Below are 27,739 nucleotides of genomic sequence, written 5' to 3' on the forward strand. Positions count from 1 at the left end.
TTACCAGGCTATTTTTTATACTGATAGCTCAGTCTTGCACAGATTGTAGTCTAAATACAGTTTAGACTACAGCAATTGTACATTGCTGTTCCTACTTCAGGTTTCTCAAATGGTGTGTTCCTAATTCAGTAAGACTGGACTACACAAAGGTTGATGTTGTACCTGCTCATCAAGTATCATCTAATCCATGTAAATTCCAGTATTTGTTTAACACTCACTAGGGTCAAGGTCGTTTCTCCATTTTTTGAGTCCAAATAAATTTATCACATGGAGGAAAATCATTTAAAAAAAGGGGGAAAAGATCCAGTTTGGTGATTCAGCATCTTACAGAGAGTAACAATAAACTTTTGCTCCAGAAGTTAATTTTTTATCACATACAAAGGCTAGTTCAGGATAAGTGTCTCAGAATGGACTGGAATGCAGCAACTACTTAGTTATTCTTTTCTATGTCTTACTGTCTCCTTTGACTAGATTGGAGATGACTAAATGGGGATTTGTTTTGGTATTTAGGCCATATACAGTTGTTACAAGTCACAGCTCTGGGGCACTGCTGTCCCAGGACTACTGCTCTCTAATTCTGACATAGGTTGCCTGCAGCCACAAAATCTTTCCACAAGCTTGTTGTGTTTCTTAATCCCACAGTCCCTTGTGGTATGAAAGAGTCTGTCATCTCACTTTGTTCCTGACTCTCTTCCCTATATCTTGCCCTGACAACTCTCGGCAAAAGCAAGAATGAAACAAAGGCAAGCAATTGAAGGTTTAGCAGAATTGAGGGAATTGGCAAGGAACTTCTAGCTCAAGTGTTCCATTAATACCACTGAGAACAGAATTTCCATGATTCATTATTTTACCAAGTTCTGTCAAGAGTAAAATTCAATACACTTCAGCCTACATGGGCCAAGACCTCAAACTGGTTTAGGCACCCACATTTCAGTGGTTAACTGTGGTTGAGTTAGATCACATGCTCATTTATCAGATTTGGCCACCCTAACTTTCCTAGGTCATGAGAATTCTGTCTAGGTACACACAGCTTGAAAAACAACTTTGTAGGAAGCTTCAAAACTGTAAAGCAAATGATGGCCACACAATAAGAAATTGTGGAGAAAGGAGGGGGAAAAGGTGGCAAATGAGTGAAGAGTTCTGCCTCTGTGTCTATGCTGAAATATCCACTTAGAATCAGACTTCCAGGTTATGTGAGTCAATGCTGTTCACATGTTTGAGTAGCTCACCATTTATCTCCATGGGAAATCAGAACAAAATTTTGGGGGTTATTGAGGTGGACATCACTCATGAGTAGCTTGATCTGGCTCATTTAAAACTGTGGTTATGTTGTGCATATGGCTTTAAGTGAAAAAGAAAGCTTGGAGTATCAAACCCCAAACTTTCCATTGGTTTCCATATTTAGAATGAACTATGGTTCCATGGTTTGTTCATCCTCCTCAGGAAATTATGCAGTGTGGTATTCTGTGCATGAATTCTGCTGTGTTGCTGGTGTCTAGACATCAAAGTTGAAGTGCAAATTAACACTGAAGCTATGGCAGATGGAAAAATCACTTGAACTTGGGGAGAAAATTCATATTTATGTGTATAAATTAAAAATAATTTAATAGCATTTTAATAATTTGATTAGAGGTTTAGAACTGTTTCATTAGGTTTGAGAGTTCATCCTCATCATACCACAATTTAAGCTCTAAATACACATATTTAAGACATAGTTATTTTTCCTCAATGACTTTGTGCCCTTGGCAGAATCCCAGAGCTGATGCAAATTTCTCTAAGGGTCAGCAGGTTTTGCACTCTTTCTGTTATGTTAGCCTTAGAAATACTTTTAAAGTATTTCATAGTGATAAGCTCTCTGCCATCCTCCCCTCCACCCCCCCGCAAGCAAACAATAATTAGGAGCAATGAAAAAAGAAGAATCTGATTTTTTTTTTTCTAACTTGCCCTAGACTGTGTTTCATATTTATTGAACAGCAGTCTCACAGTGTCCTCCTTGGAAGATTCAAGAGCCATAAGGCAACTGGTTGTATTTAATAATCTTCTGCATCAGTAGTTTTGCCTTTTGGGCTCCAGAATTGATTTTCCTCATCTTGGCATATTTTTACAGCTCTGCCCCTTGACCTCTGTTGCTCTGCACTGGGCAGCAGTGACACGAGTGGCAAAGGAAATGTAAGTCAGGCTGGTGATTTCTGGAACATCAGAAATGACAACTGTAGAGCAGAACGGATGGGTAGAGTGAGTTAAGACTGTTCTTTTGAAATATATTACAGCTGGGAATCACTCGCCACAGAGAGACCATTCAAACTTAGGAAACTTTCTTCTTTATGAGGAAATTCACTGCAAGAAAGAGAACGTGTCTGCCCTGCAACCACAAAACCCAAAGGTGTTGTCAAGACGTTTTAGGCTTCTGCTAAGAATTCCATAAACTGTGTGAGAACCATCTATCTCAAAAATCTTTGTCTTTGGTTTTTCACTAGAAACAGGCTGGGGTGAAAAAGTTCTCCACAAAACGTATTTCTGTTTAATTTGGAATTCTCTTTTAAAACTGACTTAGCCACAATGTGCTTGTAGGCTATTGTAGAATTTTGAGTATTAATAGCACATTCCAGTGCTGAGACTTCTAATGTACATGAGCATTACCATTACTGTGGTGAGGTTTTCAGCATTCCCTGCCTTTTTCTAATTACCTGCCTCTTAGCTCTTTGTACAGCATTCACTGCTGAGAAGTCCCAGTTGCACACCACAGATCCTAGCTGCTGCTAGAGCTAACAGCAGTAACACCAGCTGATACCTGACATTTTTTCTCAGCAGAATATAAAGGTCATTGTAGAAGCTTGGGAGAGCAAAGTGAATAGATCCTTGCATGATTTTTCAGATCTGCTGAACTGCAAAAAATTCTCCCTCTTAAACATAATTCATTTAAAAAGGGAAACATGAGCATCTATAAGCAGCTCAGCATTATTATTACCATTTCACATTACTGAAAAACACTTGGTAATTTGAGTCCTTGGACAGTTAAACCTTAGCTAAACCTTTGGGTTATAGCACCAAAAATATGGTATTGTGACCATGGTGAATATTTTTCTCTTGACTGTGGTCATGAACAGTTTCCTAAATCTCAGACATCCTGAGTCACCAGTTATTGCAGCTAACAGGTCGTGGCCTGGTCTGTCTGGTTTTTGCCTGTAGAAGTCTGAGTTTCTTGAACAGAAAACTGTTGGCATACATCCAATGTTAGTGGTTTCTTGGCCTTTCTGAAACACTTTGGTTTAACTGTAGAAATAATCAAATTAATACAATTAATACATTTAAATAAGAATTATTCAGAGATAAGGAATGGTGTTTCCTGTGAGAGCCATTTGTCCCTCTTTGGAGCATGGAGTGCCCAAGGATACTTTGTGTCCTTTTGTGTTCTTTTCAACCTTATTGTTCAGTGGTGCACCTCAGAGACGGCCCCACACTGTCACAGACATGTTTTATCAAAAATCCTTTCGTTAGGATTTTTTCTCCTGAGAAGCTGAGAGGCCTCAGGAACAAAATGTAAACAATGGTTATCTGCTGCTGTGGAATGCAACAGGTGCATCTGTGATTGGTCTCATGTGGTTGTTTCTAATTAATGGCCAATCACAGTCCAGCTATTTCGGACTCACCTGTCAGTCACAAGATTTTATTATCATTCCTTTCCTTTCCTCGCTAGCCTTCTGATGAAATCCTTTCTTCTATTCTTTTAGTATAGTTTTAATATATCATTTACTTTTAATATAATATATACCATAAAATAATAAATCAAGCCTTCTGAAACATGGAGTCAACATTCTTGCCTCTTCCCTCATCCTGGGACCCCTGTGAACACCACCACACCACCCCAAGGCTGAGGCTTTTCCCCAGAACCTGCTCTGTGTCAGGTCACTCCTGCAGGGAGACTCTTTGGGTCAGGGGCTGCCAGGCAGAGCAGGGGCCAGGGGAACATTGTCCAGGTGGCTTGGGCACACAGGCACTGGCTCCTGCTGAAACCCAGGAGTCATGGGTCAGCAGCTCTGACATCACCTCCTCCTCCTCCCTTCATAGAGATGCACATTTGCTGCTTGCCAGCCTCCTTCAGCCTATGTTGAGCTGCTTCAAGTCTGACTTTACACCTTCCTTACTTTGTTATTCCCTCTGGGTGGTATAGGTGAAGTTTCTGTGTGTTGTTTCCTTCTGTGTGCACTGTAAGAACAGGGTGTCCATTCTAGCTGTGCAAAGCACACCCTGTAATGGGTCAAGTAGCAGAGCTCAGATCTCAGACAAGTTTTTTTTTGTTCCTATGTAGAAACTCATAGTAGTAGAAACAAGTTCTATTTTCCATCTGAGATTGTAATGTGATTCCTTGCAATTCTGTTTGTTCTGTGCTGGTTTCTGCTCAAGATCCTTCACTGCGCTGACCTTGATGTAAGCTTGTTTTCCTTTATTCCTGAACACCATCCAGCCACAGTTATGGTGTGAAAAGAAATCGATTATTATTTGCTTTGCACTGACTGTGCTTTCAGATATTATCAGCTCTTTTATCTTTTAAATTTACATTTCCAGCTATTAAATGCTAGATATAATAAAACAAAATAATAGCTAATAATCTGTGTCGCTTGCTTGCAATACAGAGATATAATAGCTTGTCTGACATTTTTTAGAGCCAATATTTACCTTTATCACTGGTAAGTGCCTCCTGAGACTCATTATTCATGTAATTCCCATTAAGAGGCAGTAGTAAAACAGCCTGTTGTCTTACAGCTCTTGTTGTTAAGTACATTATGTTTAGTAATAAATACGTCAGCTTTTGTTACATCAGAGAATTATTATTATTTCTTATCTCTAGACATTTATAAATAAATGAATCATGTTTATTTATAAACTTCTTTCCATTTATTTCTTGCAGTAGCCAGATAAAACTGCTTTTCTCTAGGTTATTTTTCTTGAAGCTTACTTATTTCTTTTGAACCTAAGGCTTTAACAAAATTAATATTCTCGCTTTTTGTATCTTTTACTTTTGAGTCAACCAAGGATGGTATTCAGGAAAATAAAAGTTGTATTAAAAGATAAATTCTGTCAGTTTAGAATAATGTGGTAAAAATATCTCACAGAATTGACTTGGGTATCTAATTGTTATTCCTACTGCCACTACTAAGGCCTGATGTAAGAACATGACAAGTAACTTGTGGCTTAGATTTGTCTGATCAAGGGTTCCACGCAGATCTATGAAAACCCTCAATATAAATTTCAAGCTCTGTTATATAATTAAGGAAATGTTTTGCAGCAATGTGAATATAACCTAGAATTCTTTGCCTCTTTCAAAATCTTGAGACCCACGTTTCCATGGCTTGCCACCTAAGTGTTTATGGCATTGTCCATGTAGCTGCAAGACGAAGATTTTTAGCTGCATGCTCTGGTAGAATTCAGGCTCAGAAAATTTTGTTAGTAGAATTTGCTGCACAATCTGATGCTATTTTTTGGGTTATAATTGCTTTTTAGCCTCACCAGTATGCTTTTAAAAGTCATTCTGTACATGGATAGAAATAATGAGGTTTTCAAAAGCATCAGGCACCTGTTTAATTCTGTTCATATCCACTTGAAAGCATTTTTGTTGTTTTATTAACTCATTTGCTAGGAGCAGACCAGGGGACTGAATGATGGATGGTTAGTTATCAACTAAAGCTATGATAAGGACTTTCTGCTTTACCAGTTCTTTGTATTGTCCATAATGACCTTTCTCTTCTGTCTCAGTAGTCTTAAAATTATTCTTCCCTATACTGCTTGGGAGTCGCAAGCCAAAAATCTGTCTGTTCAAAAACTAGTAAATGGATGCAGAACTTTTGGCCCTGCAAACTTTGTTGGAAAAGAAAGCCTGGGTTAGCATCAGAGATGCACATAAGCATTGATGTTCAGTGATCAGAACACAGCTCCAATACACAGCTCCAATTTTTAGAAAGCTGTTAGTGAAGTCATGGCTGGCATCCTCTGAACTGGAAAATACTTACCTTTTCTGCAAATCTGCCTATCTTTTGAGGGATAGATTACATGGATGTAAAAGTTCTTGCAGGTGTGAACATTCTGGCTTTGCATCCATTATTGTATCAGTACATTCATTGCTCACATAGTTCACACTGTTCCTTAACTGTGGAAAGGGAACATTGCTCCAGTAACTTCATTGAAGTTTTCTTTGCCTTCCACAGAGATGAGAGGTTGGTCAGGAACAAGCTGATAAAAGCCTTAATAGCCTAAAGCCCCATTTTACTTGGTCTAAATTAGCAGAGCTCCTACAAATCAGGGCTGGTGAGGCAAGGTAGGGATGAATTTCCATCAGTGGAAACCAAACCCTACTAAGCCCACATTTTTACACTAATCTGTGTATTGTTTTGTCATGTCCAGGAGGTGTAGCTGAGCATTACGTGTAGCTACAAAAATACTTTACGTGGTCATGTTAAAGCTAATGTTTGTTCTAAGATTTCTATTTCCTGTGAAATACATCACTACCTTGAAGAATGGTGTCCCTCACCTTTTCATGCCTGCCACAGCTGCTCAGGCAGGAGAAAGATTAAACCAGAAGTTGAGGTTTGTGGGGTTTTGTACAAAAAAAATCAAAGCAAAACACTGTCTGAAATGCCTCCTGAATTATTAAAATTAACAATTTCATCAAGAAAAAGAGACTAACTCTTATTTATGTTTAATTGAGAAATAGTAGATTTCTTTCTTAAATTTATGTGCCTACAGTAGGTCCTAATAATGAGTAGTGGCTTTTACTATGACCTCCATTGTCTTTTTCTCTGATTCAAAAGGTGTATTCATTTGAAAGATTCCTGACTGAAGTCCATTTCACAGTTTTTATAAAGTATTTCATAAAAAGATAATTTAATTTAGGAAAAAGATCTTTCTATTGTATTTTCACAATGTTTAATATTTGGTTTTAGATAACCATAAAAGATTTTCTTCCCTTCAATTTTTTTTCTGGATGTTTTCATATCCTTGCAGTAAATTAGTTACGTTAATAAATATTACTACAATGGAGAGCCATCCTAGGAGCTCACCAACCACCACTTTGAAGTGTGGTTCTGCTGCTGTGGGCAGTAATGGAACAGGATCTCCAAGTATGAGAGATCTCTAAGTAACTTTCATTAATTTTATGGCAGCTGAATTATTTTTTCCTATGAGGCATTGCAGGGATCTGGTGCTAATCAGATGTTAAACATAAAATCAAGAGTGTAGCAAAGATAGTGTGCTGGGGAGCCAACAGCAAATCCCTGCTAAACAAATGGAACATCTTGGGGCTGGTTTAGATCCTTAGGCTTGTACCACTTGAGGCTGATCAAATACTGCATTATAAGGACACTTGAAAAGAAATTCATTGTGTCTGTTTGCATTCAAATGTCCTTGGCTGAAGAAGGAGCTCAGCAAACACATCTTTGCTCCCTTGACAGCACACTGAGAAAACTGTGCCCTGTGTTGGCTGATCTGCAGGTTTCTGAGGGGAAGTCTTTGGGTGAGATGCCCATAACAGCTGTGCTGCAAGTGCAAAACCCACTCAGAGCATCTTCAAGTGCCCTAAAGCAGTTTAATCAAATAAATTTATCAGCGTCTGTGAAGTCATCCTGCCAGTTTGGATGGGGCTATGGCCAGAGAGAATGAGCCCACAGAAACTCATTGTTTCAAGGCTTTTACCTCTTGTTGTGTTTGACGTAGTTTGTAATCAGATGGAACATGACAGCAACAGCTTGACAAGCTGATAATACACTTCACTTGCAAAATTCATGTGCTAGGACTGTAAACACATTTTTATTTAAGCTATGTCATCTTTATGCATAGCACAAGGATTTTTTCTTCTTTTCTGCTGTAGAAAGTCAGAGGAGATCTGGCATTTTTATATTTTAAAGTATGACTGATATTTTTACAGCCCATAAGAAAAAGTTTGACTTTGCCCAGTCAAACTAATTTATTTGGACAGTCATTCAGATACAAAGCAGAGGCTGAAAGAAGTTATCTTATTACTTGCTCCTTGAAGCATGTGTGCCCCATTTTCCAGACATTAGGGTGTTTCATAAGCTGTTATTATTTATCATATTGATGAAAAATAGAAGGAGATAGAAAGAAAATCAGTTTTTTCAGGTCTTAGAGCCCAAGAGAAAGAATTTAATTAGAAAAGTCATGGGTGGTGTAAAAAAGGTTCTTGTTCACTAAGAAAGTCCTGCAGTAGCTTCTAGGGCTGATTCAAGGAAAAATGAAGGAGCCTCTGTTGATGTAACATCAGAACAAACACAGAACTCCCATGTCAGGGTGCCATGCTGGACTGACTGGTGGCTGTGAATCTGTCACCTGATGAGGCTGTTCTTCCACACTGTGAAACTGAATAGTGTTATAATTGGTTTTTTTTCCTCTGAGTCAAATCTTGTTGCCTCTAGACATTTTGACTCATTTTTACTTGAGTAAAATTCTGCCTAAAAATGTCTGAGCAGTGACAAAGATGTGAGAATCCCCATGTATGCTCTGCATCTGGCATGTGAACATAGGAGGTGGGTGTTCAAACACTTTCCTTACCATCCTCTTCCAGAAAAGCCCGTGTGGGTTTTCATAGGGATTCATCTCCGTGGAGTCACTTGTAGGAGGCAAGGAGCAGGGATTCAGACTGCATTATCCTCATTCAAAAATGAGGAAAGCATAATAAATTAATAGAACCTGAGTCCTTCCAGTCTTTCCTCCCATTTTAAAGAAGCCTTCTCTAGGACTCATGCTTGAGAACATTATGAATATTGTTATGTAAAATATACACTTCTGTCAGCCTTTGGGACCCTCTAAAGCTGCATGTCTCTACATGAAGACCACAAGCCTTGCTTTCCAGGATCATTTCCAAGCGAGTTTGGGGGCTGAATGCACTGGAATGACTTTTCCTCTCTCCTTTTTTCTATTTGGGAAAGAAAGAGGAGTTGAAAACTAAAATTTCCAAGATATACATTTGCTTGTTTGAAAGTTATTCCTACAATTATTTTAGTAAGTAAAATATTATTTTTATACAGCCTGAGGTTCTTTTCTAACAGTCTTTCTTAGATCTGTGTGTTTATTTAACCAGTTAAATATCTAGCTTAAATAGTCATACTTTTACTCTCAGTATCTGGTTTATCTGCCATTTTATCTGGGAGAAAAATGCATTTTATTTTGTTCCTACCTTGTATGAGTCAATGTTGTGGTACAAAACCTTAACAATTGTTCATCTGATGCAATTAATTGCCTTACTGGATATACATGGTACAGAGTGAGCTATCTTTTCTGAATGTCAAATCAGATTTGGGAAACATTCCTGTTATATTTGTCCCTGGAAAACACTGGACAGAAAATCACATCTATTCAAACCGCATTCATTACCAAATCCAAGGAAACGAAGGCTTTGAATGAATAGCAGCTAATCAGGCAATGTGTCATAAAAGGCAGTAACTAAAGAAAACCAAAGTAAAACATTCACTTGCATTATTGAACATTTTTAGCTTTATTATTATAATAGAATTACAGTCTGACATAAAATAAAGAGCTTTTGCTAAACTCTGTAAAGCAATACATGCTTCTGCCATAAACAACCTCTATTAGATTTAGGTTTTATTGCCACATCACTGCACTGAGGTGCAATAAACATTCAATGTCATCTTTTTAAAATTATCTCAGGAGTAAACAGAAACTGTCCTCTATAAGAGTGTATCATTATTTTCAAGGAAGACTTACTATTATTACATGGTTTAGCAAAGCATTGTAAAAAAGCTACATAGAGAATACCTTGTCTTTGATAAACTGTGCAGTCAAGTTTATACAGTATAATACTATTGGCATAGACTAACTAAGAGGTGATATAATGCAATCATTGCATAGCAAAAAGCAGACTAGGTAAGTAATATTCACATCTAATGTGCAAAATGCAGACCAAAAGGTAGCTATGAATTGCTAGAAAGATAAAATGCCCTAAATGAACACACTAGTTTAACGCCAAAAATAACAAGATAAACAAGTACACAGAAGTTAAAGAGCCATAGTTTATTTTTTTCTATACATATATCTACACATGATACCAGAGATGAAACATCCCCTTTTAAATAAGATCCAATCAGATAACTTATCAAGTTCAGACAGGACTAAATGTTAGACAATGAAGAATTATTTAAAAAAAATAAATCTCTAAATAAAACATTAAATATTTCCTTTTGTAGATAGAGAATGTCAACTTTTTGATTTATTAAGAGTTTAGAAATCACTGCCTATTAAACTTGACTCTCAGTAGCTGTTTCTCTAGAGGCTCATGTAACACTGCTTCAAAATCCATCCAATAGCATAAATTACATTTTTTAATTGATTCTTGCAAATATCCACCATTCTTTCAGTCTCTTTGAAAAAACTTTATCTGAAAGTTTATTTCTAAGAGTTAGCAGTAATGATACTGACTAGAATTTTTTTAAAGGGAGCACAATACCTGCAAAATGGACATCTTGTATTTAAAGCCCTTACATATTGTTCCTACAAATATATTGCTACAGTAAAAATGAAATGTAGTAAGTTTACTCAATAAAATCTATTTTCCTGTACATTCTTTTATGTATGACTTCTTTGTATTTAATGCTACATATATTACATCGCTTATTGTAACAGTTATGTTTCAGCAAATATAGCAGTAATATACAGATGAACTTCTGTCTTAACAAATATTTCACCTTTTTTACCTACCAAATATAATCCCATACTTTAGTGTTTATGCATGACCTGAGCAGACCAGTCATTAATCTAATAGTATACACTGGATGACATTGTCAAATTGCAAGCTGCTGTACACTTAACCACTTTACAAATGGAATAAATTCCAAGCATTTTCTGCTTATTTATTTTTGTAAGCTTTCCAGTACCACTGATTTTTTTTTCCTTTAATTCAGGCTCTAAATATGTTTTACTGAGCATTTAACAACATATTAAGAGCTAAGAGGTGAATCCTACACAATGTTTTAAGAACACAACTTTAAAAAAGTAAAAAAATGTACAATCTCATGCTGCATATTTACAGATATTATTTAAATACTATATTTTATCTTTCTGCTATTCATAAATCTCAGTCTAAAGCTTCTTTTAATGTATCATTTTATAAAAGAATACATTCAACATATCTAGAGCTTGCAAAAATTTTGTTGTTTGTTTTTTTTTTAACTCTCTAAAACATAGTGATGAGTAAAAGCTATCTTTAAAGCATCCAGGAATTGTTTGGATTACACAGGTGATAGTAGAAATTTGGGATCTGCACTTGGTTGTGCAACTGGTTTTAAATCTAGTCTAGTGACAACTTAATGCTTGGAATGAGCTTGCAGTAAGAGAGCAGATTAAAGCATTTGTTACCATTAGATCTTATGTGCTATACAGTGACAAACTGTACCTAGAGTGAGGAGATTTCCTTTCTCATTAAAGACTATTTAATATTATAATTCAGGTAGTTTGGAACATAGAGGAGAAAAGGGATTAGGAAAATAATGTATCTTATGGGATTCAGCAAATGGAAAGCTTTACATCCTTGAAAAGATTATAAACAGTGGCAGAATAAATGATACAGTCTAAGATGTGCATCAGGAATGTCATAAAGAGTATTTCCCCCATCCCTACAATCTTCTGAATAAAAATATCTTTTTCATATACATATACACTATCTTTTGGGGATATTCAGTACTAAGCTTGCTACAAATGGTTTCTTTTTTTTCCACCCTCCCATTACCCTACAACTCTTTTCCATTTCCAAAATCACTTTTCCAAAGTATATGGTTTATAACATTCTCTCCCACACACACATTTTTTTAAATATACAGTTATATTTTACCTTTTGCTAACTAAAGAAACCTTTATTTTCTTTAAGACAGAGGCAATGAAGCAAATGGGAATTACTGTATGTGAAAAAGGGAAGCAATTCCCAGAGCAAAAGACAAAACAGAACTATATGAATTAATGAGGTTATTGATGTGGAGTTTGAACCTTTAGCTGGGGCTCCCTGTTTAAATAGGTGGCCCAGTATACTAAATTAAAGATTCCAAAAAGCAGAGGGAAGGCTATTCTCGATAGCCGATCAATTTTACTGACGCTGTTAAAAGTTTTCTTGGGCTCTGCAGGTTTTGTTTCTGGCTTCACTTCTTTGGGCTCAATTGTTGCACTTTTAGCAATGGTTGCCAGCCCAGGGTCCCTTGCAATATTAGGGGTGTAGCTCGTAGCTGCAGCAGTGTATGTGTTGTTTTTCTTGATGAGAGGATCCTTCACCTTCTTTGGCTGAAGAAAGAAGAAAATATTTCATTCTCATTACCTTCTCAACAGATGAAATTATGAAAAAGCACTGTAACATTTTGCAATTAATCCAATTCATAGCACAAAGTGTAGTAAACTGTAAGAGAGAAGTTAGTTCTGGGTATATAACTCATGCAGAATATTTAGGTGACAATAAATACAAAATCATCCATTTGTATTACTTGTATTAGGTAAACCAAATTAGGTGATAGATAAAAATGAGACCTGATAGCTAGATTCACTGGCAAAATCACCTTTAATCATAATAGCAGTGACAAAGCACTCACAGTTCAATATTCTCACAATCTGTTTCCCTTGATCAGGATAAAACTTACAAGATGCCAAATTCTTAATGTAGCCTTCCAACATTAAGGCAAATATTGTGATATGAAGAGTTTTAACATAATTTATACACAAAAATACACACTAAATTATCATGTAACCATGCACTAAAGGAGTGGTTTACTCAATAAAATGAAAAGCTGTCAGTATTCTGCTCACTAATGGTTTACACCAGAGGCACATGAATTATGGATTAGGAACTTAATGTTCTTCTTTGAATCTTAAAATTGGATCATAATGGCTGAAATGACATTCCATATGCAAAGACTTTAATGTCTGTATGACTTTTTCATCCACCTACTTATATTGCGAAAGCAAGAATACATTGAATATCTTTTAGGGGAGGAAGACTTATTGAGCTTATTTAAACTTATCTTATCCCTAGGTCCTTATATTTTCTAGTATTCTATTTTTGTGATCTACTTGTAGGAAAAAAATTAAATTTTGACACCTGAGCATACCAGTTAGAATTCAACTGTCCAGTTTCTGGCAGACCAAACCTATTCTTCAGCCACTGCCCAAGGATAATCACAGGAGAGAGATGTAGGGATCATTAAGAAGGTGTCAGGATTCCTCTAATCATGAGGAAAAAAATCTCAACAACAAAACCTATAGCAAAAACCAATTCCAACAGCTTAGCAAAATCTTCAGGCAGTATTTGCCACAAAAAGAAAAGGCAAACATTATCCACTTTATCGTCTTGGGATGGGGGGAAGATATGGTTGAAGAGAAAATATCAGTGGAATTTGATCTGTTATGTCATTTCACAAGACAGCAAACACAATTCTGTTTTCAAGAAGCAGCTGTCCCAGGGAGGCAATACTTTTATGTGGTCACAGTACCTTTAATGACAGATCAACTATAGGTTAATGGCTACTTTGACCCCCTAATAATGGAGTTTTGATCAAAAAATTCTTGAACAAGAGATGAACATTTCGGGGAGTGGACAGACTCCTGCTGCACACATGGGAACAGGGAATGAAGCTGCAGAAGCCTGAGGGCAAGTGAGGCAGGGCTTGTGGAGGAACAGCTTTGGAGCCCCATGCTGGAAGGAAATGTAGGCTCAAATGTTAAAATTATGCTGCTTAGTAAGGAAAGGGGTTCACCTAATGACTCTGATGTAGATGCTCTTTAATTCATGGCAATAAAATCCTTAGCTTCAGGCCAAGAAAAAGCTTCAAATCTTCAGAACAAACAGGTTAAAAAAATATTCTGACAAAAAAGGCATGTCAGGTTTTGTTTGGTTTTGTTGTTTATTTTGTTTTTTGTTGTTTTGTTTTTGGTTTGGCTTTTTTGTTTGTTTTGGGATTTGTTGAGTTTTTTGTTTGTTTTTGGCTGTCCATTTTTTCCCCTCCCAGGTAGGGAGGCTGCTAACATGGTTGCTGAGTGTAAAGGCAGTCCTGTTTGCTGCTCATTCAGATACTCTCGTGAGCAGCAATAAATCCAGCAGACAAAGAACAGCCTCACTGAAGTCTCAGAGGAAACCCTTTCAATAGATTTAAATGTCACTAGAAATCTGATCCACAGAAAACCCTGACACCAGCCTGGGTCTTAATATTTCATGTCAAATTCAACTTCATGAACAAGCAATATGACAGCTAATTAGAGCTCTAAATTTGATTAAGCTGTGATGCTCTGATCATCGTGAGCTTGCCTTGCTCTCTTTTCCTCACGGCAGAAAACTCATAGGTACCAGAAAATGACACATAAAGCCCCTTACCTGCTAACAAGCACAAAGCCATAAATCTTCCTATGTTTTAAACTATGTTTGTTGTGGTGGGTATTGTGTAGGGGTTTTTTTTAGAATGTTATTTTCTTGGTAATAAATGAAACAGCTCATTATAGTAACTACATTACAAGGGAGGATAAATTAGCAAGGCAATATTTAATATTTAAGGATACAGTTTTATCAAGGCAGTTTGTTTTTATAACAAATGTCATGAAAACACAAAAAGAATAAAAAAAATATTTTCAGTGAAAGAATCATCAATAACTGAAAACTCAACATTCAGCAGCAGTTGTGCAGCTCATTACTGTAAGTTTGTTTTGATACTTCACTCATTTGTTCTACAATACTACAACTACAGGGGTTGCCATTGTATAAATGCTCTAATATAATTTGGAGGTTTTTTTCACTGACTTACACAAATAATATACATAAATAATATATATGTATATAATCCTGAATTTAAAACATATCATTGCATACCAGTGAGTTACATCTGCTCCTCCAAATACCTGTTCTGTTGGATCTCTAGTCTGTGAGCGTTCACGATTACCAGCTGGGGAAGTTAACCCAACTGAATGAGCTTGCTCACAGAAGCAGCTGACATGGTAACTCACAGGAAACAGCAAACTTCTGCTTCATCCCCTAAATGTCCTCAACAATTTCTTGATGCACCTGTGGCTTACAGACCAGGTCTGATCCCAGACCTAAAGGAATCAGTGGGAGTTTTCTCTGGTGCACTCATGCAGGTACCGATCAGGATTCCACACTCCCAGCACAGCTCTCAATTCCTCCTTCTAAATAAACACATTTTTCCTATCGCTAAGAAAGGAAAAAAGAACTCTTGTGATGATTTACTTGGTCATGATGATAGAGCAGCACTTCTGAATTTCATGCTGGGGAGCACTATACCTTGGGAACTGTCAAAATCTGCAGCCACAAAATTTTTTTTTTTTTATTTACACTGAGGCATCCACACTTACTCTTGTTCAAACAGCAAAACATAATTGTCTTCCCTTAAAATAATACAGACTGATCGTTTTTTCTGCTCAATACCCCAAGTCAGTAGAACATTTCATTATTAATAGCATTAAGGATCACCCAGTATGTCAGAAGTAGTATTTAGTCTAAGTAATGTCTAAGTAATCATGGCACAGAAATGCCGTGTGTGGACACAGCAGTAAACTCCTTTGGAGCAATAACTGTTGTACATAGTAAGAATTTTTAACTTGCTAAACCCTTCCCATAGAGTGACCAGGTGTGGCAGAGTGTGTGTGACCTTTTGGGGCGGCTGTGGGGAGGGGTTACCTTTTCTGGCACGACGCTCTTGCCGTCCCAGGCGTAGCCCCTCTTGGTGAAGTAGTTGACGGTGGCGAACTCGATGAGCGCCGAGAAGACGAAGGCGTAGCAGACGGCGATGAACCAGTCCATGGCCGTGGCATAGGCCACCTTGGGCAGGGAGTTCCTGGCACTGATGCTCAGGGTGGTCATGGTCAGCACAGTTGTCACTCCTGCAAAGCAGAGTTTGGGTCTTCAGGCTGTATTTGTGCTTCACTTCCCAGCTGCTGTAGGTGGTAAAGTCTTTTCTACACCCCTGGTGCTTACAAACTTCCCCACCTGAGCTCAGTTTCTAAATGAGGCTATCAGGTTTCGAGTTCTGTGGAAGCTGCAGGATTTTCAAAACATTTTTTATGCTTTTATTCTTTGATGTTGTTATAATAGAATACTATTTTTAAAGGTGGAATGGCAATGTAATTTGTGAACTACTTTACTCTTCCTGGTATTTGAAGTATTTTGTTGCTATTCTTTATTCACACCCTGCAAATTATACTACAGATGTAACAATTTAACATCTTTAGCTCTTTCTTGCAGCAGTTCTGAGATAGTTAGAAAACAAACAAAAACTTGTTTCAGCTTATTTGGCATATTTTACTTCAAAGGTATTCAAGGGCACCAAGATTTATGTGTTATTTCATTTTTTTGAATCAGTGGTTTTACAAATTTCTGTCCCTTTCATCACTGACACCCTGAACATAGCAAAGATTTTATGTAAGAGTGACAGTGTAATTTGCATTTCTGATATCAGAGCTTCTCACTGCTGAACCTTTCCTCTCACCTGGCCCCAGAGAGCAAGCAGGAGCGCACTGAATTCACTCTGCTTGCAGCTGCTTGGAAAAATTAATCTCCCGAGCGCACACAAGGCATTTACATCAAATCACATGTCCACAAGTTACCTTGACAACTGCACTGTCATGTCTCCAATGTGTCTGGCAAGTTCATCTTTGCTGCACTGAGTGTTAGTGGAAATGAGCAGTGCTCTAAAATAGGTCAATTCATGAACAACATATTTACGTGGTAGTGTGAAGAGCTTGAATCATTAGTGCCTAATGAGGAAGCAATTTCTCTTTCTTGAGATGCAACCAAATGTGTTCTTTGACTTATTGCTAGTGACCTTGTGTTTCTCTTACATAGTAGCAGAGGAAAGATTTATAACTTTTATTATCTATGGTACTGAGTGGGCTAAAAGATCAATGTTGTGCTTCTGTGTGTATATGCACTCATGCAAGATCTTCTGAAACATAGCTTTTTCATTTCAAAGTGGCAGTGAAACAATCTTCATATATAATGATGGAGCAAACCCAAGAGTATTTACTAAATAACTGTCTTCCAAAATGAAAACTGAGAAATTTGTGGGTTCTTGAGCCTGTGAAGATAGCAGTTTGAAAACTGTGCAGTATTATGTATTGTCCATTGAGACTAGGAAATTCTGTTCTCCATGTAATGACTGTGAAGTACAGCATTTCAAACTGATGATCAGACATTTCTTTTTAAATGGTATGTGCAAAAAGAAATAAAATAGTTATAATTTCAATGGATTTGACTATAAAACTCCCTAGCAGAGCAGTTCTCAGCAAAGCTGATTTAAAAATTCAGAATTAATTTTAGTTGATAATCTAAACAATATTATGTAAATCAAATTTAATTATACTGTAGTCTAAACCACTGTTCTGTAAATGCACATCTGTCTATCAACAGAAAGTCACTGCTTGGTTCATGAGGTCTAAGGCTATGCAAGTTGTGATTGATTTCCAGAGAAATTGAGAAACTAAAGCACAGCTGTGAATGGTGCAAGAAAAGATCCATAAAAATAGCTCTTGTTCAACACAAGCTTCAGAGGCTGCATTTCTCAACAGTGACTCTCTGGCTTTGCCACGTTCAGAATAAATGGGTTAATTCTCTTTGGCAAAGCCAGAGGGCCCAAAGCATCCTGTCCTTGCAGTGCCCTGAGGCAGCAAAACGAGTGTCAAAGCCAGCTTGGCTGGGGATGCTTCCACCTCCTGCCAAAGGTGTTCGGCAGTCCCATCTGTATATCACCAAGGACTAGGTCACATAGCAGAAATCTCAGGCTCTAGCTTTGCTAAATGAAAATTCATTGCCTTTTTTTTTTTTAGTATGTACTTGACTTGCGTTAATACTTCCAAAGAACATGAAAGGATATTTTTAAGATAAGCATTTCCAAGCAGTGGTTAAACTCTAGGGACCAGCTGTATAAACTGGAGGGTCTTTTAGATTGCCTGTTCACTGCATTCCTTGAGTGCATGTATTCACTGCTGTAAGCACAATAAATTGTTGCTGATCTAACAGTAGCCTGTTAAAGGGATTAAGGAAAAAAAATTAAAACAAGAATTTTCCGAGGGCCTGAAGATGTCAAATGTCAGATACCCATTGATTAAAGCCTTTTTGATAATCGCATGATTAACATTATTGCCATTGTCAGAGATGTTTTATTCATAATCTGATTGTTTTAGAATATTCTAATGGTAATGGATGGCTTGAGGCATTTTCAGGTCTCTTTTTACAGTCAGTTCCAAATCAGTTTAAAAGCTCTGGACCTATATCTTCACAATGAAATTTGTTAGCTCTTGTGTGCTGCTACACGTCCAGGCTCACACTGCTCTCCAATACCATGTTACAATAACTACATTTACAATAACATTTCTGAAACCCAACTGCCTGATGATTGCCAGGAGCTTTACAGGTCTTGCTTACCAAATACAGTTCTTGCTGGAACAGATTCTCTGTTAAGCCAGAAGGACACCTGTGACAGTATCACTGTCATGATGCATGGCAGATAAGTCTGGATGACAAAGTAACCGATCTTCCTCTTCAAATGAAAATGTGTAGTCATAACAACATATTCCCCTAAAACCAAGAAAAAAGAACATTCAAGCTTTTATAAATATACACAGTAGAGGTCTCTGTAGGAATTATTTTTCATTCCATTCACCCCTATTATAAAATAGAAGTCCTCAAATCAAAATGGGTCAGCTCTGAAGAAAACACTTAATAAACCTGGTGAGTTTTTAAATTTTTCCTTAATAATACAAAATTAGACATTTCTGGGAAATACTAATTAAATTTGCATATTTCCTTTGCTGAGTAGTGAATGAAAGTCTGCATTAACTGGTGGCTGTTGAAAGCTCTTGTAGAAAGTCTTATTCCATTAGAGGATGGAAAGCCACCACAGCACAACCATGTAAACATAACCTAAAGATTAAATCAAGACAGCCTCCAAAAAATGTTTCCGTTGGGCCAAGCTTAAGATGTAATTGTTGGTGTGATGGTGCTTGCATTACCACTGGTGGTGCTTTATGGACTCTGAAGTGTCCCTGTTCTGCTAATTTAGGACCTTAGTAAATGATTATTCTCTCCTGAAATAAATTACTACTACAAGAATAGCACATGGTATTTTCATTAGCCCTGATGCTTTTGAAGCTACAAAGTTGTATGAGCTGGGTACTCCAAATGCAATGAAAACTAATTTTTTTTTTATATATAAATAAAATTTATTTATGCTTTCAATAATAAATATAAATATATCTAATATTCTAATATACTTACATCATTCCATAAACCTTTCTTGCCAGCAGAGCAAATATTGCTCATTTTCAGATCATTATTTATATAATTTAAAATGAATTTTGACAAACAGTATATTCTCCAAAGTCTGAAAAACCTATTGTTTTTATTTTTTATGTATATTTTTTTTTAGTAGACTGATTCTTCTTATTATGCAATGAACGTCTTAGGAATGAAACAAGTAGACACGTAACTGAGTGGAAACTTCTGTCTAGATTAGAGATGACATGTGAAATTACTGTAGCTCTATTTTAAAATGTAGGCAGATGGAAGGAGAAAACTGCTCTGTACAGGAAAAGCTTAAACTTGATTGAAAAACTATGTCTAGACATTGACTGCTTATGCACAGAGCATGTCAAATGCCCACTTCTGTAATGCAGAGTCCAGAAGAAAATTCATTTGAGCAATCTTGCTCAATTTCTAACCCCAAGGAAAGCTTATTTATAAGATATGACAATACTCTTTCAGTAGAAAGGACAGCAGCTAAGGGGGAGAAGTGAATAAATTTTAAATTGAATGGTAAAGCAAAGGATATACGAAGATTTTTTTTTATTTTAAAAATAGGAATGGCTGTAGTATAGTGGGAATTATTACTTAAATTTTGCCCACCTTTCCTTAACTTTCACTGAAACAAACTCCTTCTCCTCTGTACCAGAGATTGTGATCTTACAAAAGGTGCCAGTCTTGGCTAGGAGAGCCAACAATTTAATTTTACCTACTTAAAATATGACGTGGGAAACTATTTTAAAGCAATCAGATATAGAATGTGCACAACGGTGTGTCAGAATTAATTCACTGATTGTAGATGGCAAGCTAAGAATACAGAGTGAACACACCACTGTACTCTGATGCTTTATTTAGCCGCCTAAATTATCAAAGTATTTTTAACCTCTGGAAAATGAGAACAAGATCCAAAGCATAAAGGCAATTAAAAAGACAGGGATTACTCTCATCTGTTATGCACTGCAGCAGGTCTGAGCTGGGAGTCAGATAAAGGTAACGCTGAGGGAGTGAACTGGGCAAAGCAGAGGCCTGCAGTGGTGCTCTACACTTCAGTTATAAGGTAAAACCATGTTCTGAAGTTCCACAGTGCCAATGGACTGCACTCATTGGGCAGCCACTCATTAAAAGATAGTAGATGTTTGATAAGATTGATTGGGCTGACTGCAGGGCATGAAAGCACTCCAGTTATTCACTGTAGCTTTGGCTTCCCATATTTTCTGGCTTCCTTTAATTGAATAGCATCACCACATTTGTGACAGCTGCTGATCACTCTCATAACTTTCCAATTCCTCTGGGGTTCTGTTTTGAAAGCATTGCAATACAGTCATAAAATTCCCTACAATCTAAAATTTCAAATAGCTCTTGAGCAAAATATTGCCTATATTCACAGTGTCTGATTGCTGGGCTTTCACAAGTTGTAGCTTATACATCTTATATTCTCTTATCTTTTCTTACCCAAGGAAGTTAAGAGAGAAAGGTGTTTCTTCTTGCATAAATTGCTTCTGGTCCACTGACCAGTCAATCTGGTCAACAGAGCTCTTGTTCAGGCCAGTGCTCAGATTCTTACTGCATTTAGATCATCCAAATTATTAGAAAATCAACTTTAAAAAATTTACATATTGAAAAAAGCACTGCAAAGTTAAAAAAACAAGGGGCTGTAGCCAGCTTCAAGGTTTCAGGTATGTCATACTATAAATGTCGGCTGTGTTTCTGTATCTCATTAAATTTTGGAGTTAAAGCTGGTGCCAGGATTAAAGGAAATCGTGTCTGGATGTTTTTGAAAAAACATCTTTTTTTTGGTGAAAATCGTGTTTCAGATGGTTTTGAGTTTGATGACAGTTTTCTTCATTCTCTAAATACTTCCTTGAGAAACTATGTACTTGCTTTTAGCGACTTCACTGTCCCCAGAAATATCAATCTTTGAGGATTCATATTGTTATGCTATTTTTATCAGCCTTTATAGTAAGCAAATAATATGAGAAGAACATGAGGAATGCTTCTTTATTACATAAATTACTGGTTTTTCTGACTAGATCTGACACCGTAGGAAGCTTTTTAATTGTTCAAATATTTTTACCACCAGCTGAAGTAGAAAAATAATCCCAGGATGTATTATCTTTTCAGAGTCATGTTTTCCTAATCTGAAGTACATATATTATAATCTACCCCTCACTCTTATATCACTGTATTTTTTAATCCTGCTCTGAATTACGGTTTGACAGTTAAATATCACCCTTCCAAAGAATCTGTCACAGACCTGTGCTGGACTGCACAATGCCAGAGTCCACAGTTTGTCCCAGCAGATCGTACTGGTTCAGTCGAGAGCCATCTTCAGCCACAACCACTGACCTCGCTGGCTCCCGTGTCCACTCGTACACAACCTCTGCTCTGGTATAAGCATCTGATTTAAAAGAAACACATTGCATGTCAGCTTTGCACTTTCTGTTGCCTTACGGCTTTGTCAGAACAGTGTTTTGAGCAGTAGTTTGAATATTTAATTCTCTTTAATTATCTGTAGAAACCCACAACTATCTTACTGGAATTTAATGATAGGAAGTACAACTGATTTTTACAAAATAGCTAAATAGCTGCTGTGGAGCTGGATTAAGGCTGGTCCTCCATGGCATGAAAATATTTCTCTTATATATTTCCTGCTTATGTAAAGAAGTGAGAGTGAGAAGAGGAATTTCTTGAGCATGGAAGAACCCCAATGCTTTTTCTCACTTCTAGCTACTGTAAAGAAAGATGAGCCCCAAACTTTTCAATTTTTCATAGTGTGATGTTGTCTGGGCCTCTGTAAATCCTTCTCAGAGTGGCTTCAGTGATCCTCTCATCCTCAGCCTGGCTACAGCTCCATTTTGGTCATGCCCCATCACACTGTCCTTGCTGTGAAATGGGCCTAGCAGACACTTCTGAGGCTGCCTAGGAGAAAGTGAGTTTAAATCACAATTAGTTTGTTTTTTGGTTTTGGCTTTGGTTCTTTCTGAATAGTCCTCTCACTCAAGAGTTGAGTTTGGAGCAAGGGAAAAGCAAAGTACTGTGGGCTCTCCAAGCCCACGCAGTGTGGTGTGTTATACAAATCATTCAGTAGCATCTACACGTGCTATTGAGGGGCTTTGTGCTGTTATTTATGTTCTTTCCAGAATCAAGCTACACATAAAATATTTTTAATCCTAATTCTGTAGTAAAATTCTGCTGTCATTTTGTGGTGTCTGGAATCTGGCAGCTCTCACTTGGAGCACTTGGGTGGGAGTTAATTGACTACACAGAGGCAGCTCATGTAATTCTTTACACCTAAAAAGTACCCAAAGGCTTGAATGGGAATGAATGTGTGGCCAGAATCTGCATCGAGCTTGCACCCACCAAAGGCACCTGGAGCTGGGTGGGACATCTTAGGGCATCCAAAATAACAGAAGGACTCTACCTACAAGATGAGAATTTCCCTTTTTTCAGACTGACAAACAGTGACTGATTCACTTGACCTCATTTGTGCAATTTTACCATATCAGTGTGAGAGATAACAGCTAGTAATTGAGGAGTTGGTTGGGTAGAATGTGCTGGTAAATTAATTGCATGGCATTTGATTCTGCATTATTGAAGCTGAAGGGTGCTTTTATCTTTGGGCTTCATATTCCCTAAGCACTGTAACATATCGTGGAATATGTTTTTGGACTCAATGGCAAAAGCAAATCTACATCTTAACAATTCTGACTTTAAAAATAATGGCCGGAGTAAACACAGAAATTGACTTGCTAATCTAGTCACATAAAGACAGCAATAAAATTAATTTTCAAGCATTTGTTCTAGAATGTGAGAATAGCTTGGAAGAGAGAGGAGTGCTTTTGTGAGCTACTGAGAATGACTGGATTGGTTGAGAGGGAAGGGGCTGCACTGGGCAGTGCTAAAATTGAGCTGCCAGATTTGGTGCTCAATTCTGCTGCCCCCCTCAGCTTCCAATTCACGTTGCGTAAGCAGCAATGCAGCCATCTGCTCCCACCACTGCTGGTTTCCAGAGTGGCCTCAGTTTTAACCTGACAATCAGATGTTTGTGGTAAGAGTTGAGGAGAGCATCTGCCTTTCTGATTTTGTTTTGCCAACATATGGCATTTTGTTGTTCCAGAATTTCTTTAGCATTTGTCACATTGAATTTACACTGGAATAACCTCTAGCTTAAGCTGCTCTTTGGCAAATCACTTTAGCCTTGGAGCTGGGTCAAACATTTATTGGTCCCTACAGCATGGGCAGAGTCCACAGGAGATGTGCAACTCTTTCACTGTTGCACTGAGGCTTTTAGGAATCCAGCTCCAAGAAGTGATGAGTAACAGTGGAGGACATAAAAAACCTCTTATCCAATTTAATCTAAAACAAGTGGAGCTAGGCAAACACTACCTTGGGGAGCTAAGTGTTAGATTGTAGTCTGCACTTTAAGCATGGATTTTGTGACAATTAAGTTCATTCCCAGTAAATTTTCCAGTCCATTAAGATGATTATAATTAATTGCTTTAGTTTGACAAAAATGTCCCAAATGTATTTAAATATGATTCTCACTTAAAAAGTGGAAATTAATTATAAGATCTGTTCTTTTTTTTATGTATAACATTGAGTCCCACTTTCATAACTTGCTTGGATTCAGCCATTTCTCCTGTTGGAGATATTTCTATTTTTATCAAGAATGAAAAATTGAGAGATATATCCTACAAATTGATAATTATGGCATATGATCAGATGAGAAGGAAGGGGGAGATCCAGCTTTAAGGGCTGTTTTCAACAGTGAATTCTTCATGCAGTGTTTGCAGTAAAACCGTGTTACAGGAGGAACTCCTCTCCATGAGGATCCCAAATTAGGAGCTTGCCTGAATTTAGTGGGTGAATAAAAAGTTTCCTTGAGAACTGCTTGATTTTGTCTAATGATCTTTCCAAGCATTCATAGTTACTTGTTTTTTTAGGACAGCTGCCACAGAACATTAGTGTTCAAACAAAAAACAAGAACAAACAACCAAACAAAAAACAACAACAAAAAAATCCTGTAGAACATGACAGCCCACAGCTGTACTCTGAGTATAGAACGTCAGTTATTGCCTTTGAGTGGTAAGAAATGGTCTTTCTATCAGAAATATCAGTGATTTTTTTGTTCTAGTAAGAAAACTAAGTATATTGTGAAAGTATTTTTTAAGGATAAAAAGATCAATTTTGATACAAAAGATGCAGATACACTTGCATGTTTTTCTGCAGTCTTGTTCTTGCCTTCTGCTGTGGTTCTGGACTTTTATGCAAATCCATGTTATCTATCTCTTTTATTTAATAATTTCTGCAAATCTTAGTCATTTAACTGAGGCAAAGTCCTCAGTAATCTGGAAAGTCGTGCACTGTGTGAACAAAGTACATTAATCTGGGACACAGTGAGCCAGAAAGAACTCAGTGTAGGAAAAGAATGGGAAATGCTGTTCATACTAGGGAAGGTCTGGTGTTTGGGCTATGCTTCAGTGATGCACAGATGTTCTGATAGGTGTCTTGTCGTGTCTATAAAATTCAGTCTAGTAAATCAAATTTGTTCAGAAACTGCTCCTGGTTTAAATTGTCATTAGCAGGTTTGTTGCAGGATCAGCCATCTCCCTGCCCCGCAGTTCCAGCACGATGCCTGCGGGGACGCTTTAGTGAGCACATCAAAAGAAATTCGATCCTGCAGCCACTCCTGATCTCAGTGGGATCTTGGGTGCACAGGTCTCTTATTAATCAAGAACTCAGTGTAGTATCTGTCCTGTTATAAACTGGAGTAAAGCTTTCCCCCACCCCGCTCTGTTTCACGAGATATTTGGAAAGATTTATTTTAAGGGCTCTCTAAGTAAACTTAACGTTCAAGGAGCAAACTATTCCTGTCAGTTATACTCCAAGGTTGTATGAGCTTTTTGCTCTCTGAGCCTTATCTAGGAGATTAGCAGCTCTTTAAAGACAAAACATCGGTGCTGTCTCGTGGCAAACACAGAGCAATTCAGCCCAAGGTAAATTATCACCCTGTCGGGTACCATGTGAAGAATGAATTGGGTTTTCTGTTTGTTGACTTCTAAAATTGATCAAGTCACTAAGTAACCATTATCAGTGAAATGACCCACTTCTGTTAGAAAAAAAAGTAGCGCTGAGGAAACAATTTGTACACTATTACATCTTCCATGTATTTTAACTTCCTTGTTTGTGTTAAACAAACTAGAATAAATTAGCCAGTAGCTTTTTTTTTCTCTGTGTTTTATTTCCAAAAATAGTTTGTCTAGTTAAGTGTCAGCCTGCTTGCTATTCACACTGAAGTTTTGGGGAAAATTCTCAACTTATCAATAGCTTTGTCAGTGATTGCGCTGATTTCAATTATTCTGATTCAATTATATTTCAATGACTTATTTCAATATGTTCTCTCATCTAGGGCTATCTATGCTGCAAGTGTAGGATTCTATTTGGATATTTCTGAGATTTTTCACTTCCAAAAATGTTCCATGAGTGTGTAAGAGTATGTTCTAATGCTAGGAAAACTTGATCTAAACATACCAAGACTACAGTAACAAAACTGTTTTCACCTAAACCAGTTCAGTTACCCATAGCGTGTATTGCTTTTCTTTAGGACTGATTTTGGGTTTTAACAAAACAAAGCAACAAGAGTAACAACATGTTCCATGTGATAAAATACTCTTCTAGATATTTAGAGCACAGTCATTTTCATCTTTGGTGAATGTCCAGGCATCACACTGCAGAATATTTAAGACACATAAAAAAGGTCCATTATATCATATTTATATATATATACACATAAATATAAGTATATATATATATGTATAAAAAAGAATAAAGATACAACCCTGACAAAAACGTTAAAAATACGTAAGATTAAAACCTTGAGGTTTTCTCAGTTGCAAAATACTATTTTAAAGTGGCCTAAAAATGGGAGAAACCTCCATTTAAAATAAACTTACAGCTTCCAAATTTCAAGGGGCAAGCATGTGCATCCATAGGAAAGTCTTCTAAATGCATGGGACATTCTGCTCTCACAGTCAATCTATAATGGATTAATGAGCAAAAGGACACATTTATTCTAGTTTCATAGAAATAGCAAATAGACTTCTATTAAGACACATAGCATAAGTACAGCACAGTATCTGTTATGTGATTAATTACAACTGGACCTGAATTGTCTGGCTGAGGGTGCAACTGCTCTGCCCCTCTGCCCTTCCTCATGGTCCATCAGAGGCATGCTCAGGCTTCTCATTTGGTGTGAGGATTAAAATCTATTAGCAACTGCAATTGCTTCCTTGCTGCCATCATTAAATTGGCCCACTCTGGATGCTCAGACATTTGCTGAAATAATTTCATTGCTATCAGCTTGAGTGCAAACACGGTTCTCAATAAAAGAGGTTAAATGAGCTAGAAACAGTCACATACCACACATCAGCAGAGAATGAACAGTAATACTTGAAGAGTAGGCTGAAGACTGCATTAAGGCACTTGCAAAGGTGAGGAAATAGGAATGGTTATGATCAAAAGAAGAGACACATGTGAACAATGTGCTGCCAAGATAGTGTTCCTGTGGATTAAATCCCTAACAGCTGAGCATTTAGAAAGACAAGAAAAATCGACCTGGACTTGTGTAGCTACCAGCCAAGATGATTCTACTTTAGTTTAGCCAGTCTTGAAAGATATTGCACAATAAATTGAACATCTCAAATGCCTGGAGAATTTGTTTTCCCCAAACACTTGTGCTGATTTTAAAAAACATCTTTAATTTTTTTAAAGAAAACACAGTGTTCACCTATGTGCTAAGTTATCCATCTTGGCTTGAAGTCAACAGAGTCCCTTTATACTTTGTTTTGATTCCATGGGAGACATAAAGGGGGGATCTCCAGCTCTAGAGACAACATACCCTTTTTTTTCATTTTTTAATTTGTAGGTTTTTAATCCAGAATGTTTGCATGACTGTATATCATCTTTATTTCAAAAGGATTTATTTAACTCCTCGAACAACTGGACAGCTGAAGTTCAGCTATCCATGAAGAGAATAATATATTTCCAATGAATGCTGTCAGCACAAAAATAATTTTTTCTCCTAACTTTCTGAATGCTTTAATCAATGGAAAAAGAAATGTCTATTTTTATGCTGTCATGCTTTATAATCTCAAGCACAAGAAATATTAAGAATGGCCAATGAATTCTGTGTGCACCCATTAGTTCTTAGAATCTGCTTTCTATATGATCCAAAGATTAAAGACCCTTGCACACAATTTAGGAGTACAGATTACACTATATTTCAGGCTTTATTATACTTGCTGATGGAATCCTTGAAAGCAATGCCAAATCAAGATTCTCTGCAAACTGATGGATTCCTAATACTGTAAGAACCTTCTTAAAATCAAGAATTTAGATGCATCCAGGGACTGTAGAGGTAGCACAGCAGGAGAGGAGAAA

The 27,739-nt window shown here is 37.1% G+C and overlaps 1 protein-coding gene across 1 annotated transcript in view; it reads right to left on the reverse strand.

Moving 5' to 3' along the window:
- Positions 1-9,478: 9,478 nt before the first annotated feature.
- Positions 9,479-27,739, reverse strand: part of GABRA1 (gamma-aminobutyric acid type A receptor alpha1 subunit) — a 39,584-nt gene continuing 21,323 nt past the window's right edge. The window contains exons 6-10 of the mRNA XM_030957192.1: positions 26,254-26,336; positions 21,555-21,698; positions 18,425-18,577; positions 15,683-15,885; positions 9,479-12,291 (exon numbers count right to left, since the gene is read on the reverse strand). Of these exons, the coding sequence (XP_030813052.1) occupies positions 11,983-12,291; positions 15,683-15,885; positions 18,425-18,577; positions 21,555-21,698; positions 26,254-26,336 (892 nt within the window). The 3' untranslated portion in view covers positions 9,479-11,982. The remainder of the gene's footprint in view (positions 12,292-15,682; positions 15,886-18,424; positions 18,578-21,554; positions 21,699-26,253; positions 26,337-27,739) is intronic.

The sequence above is a fragment of the Camarhynchus parvulus genome, chromosome 13 (assembly GCF_901933205.1).
Source record: "Camarhynchus parvulus chromosome 13, STF_HiC, whole genome shotgun sequence".
Classification (NCBI taxonomy): domain Eukaryota; kingdom Metazoa; phylum Chordata; class Aves; order Passeriformes; family Thraupidae; genus Camarhynchus; species Camarhynchus parvulus.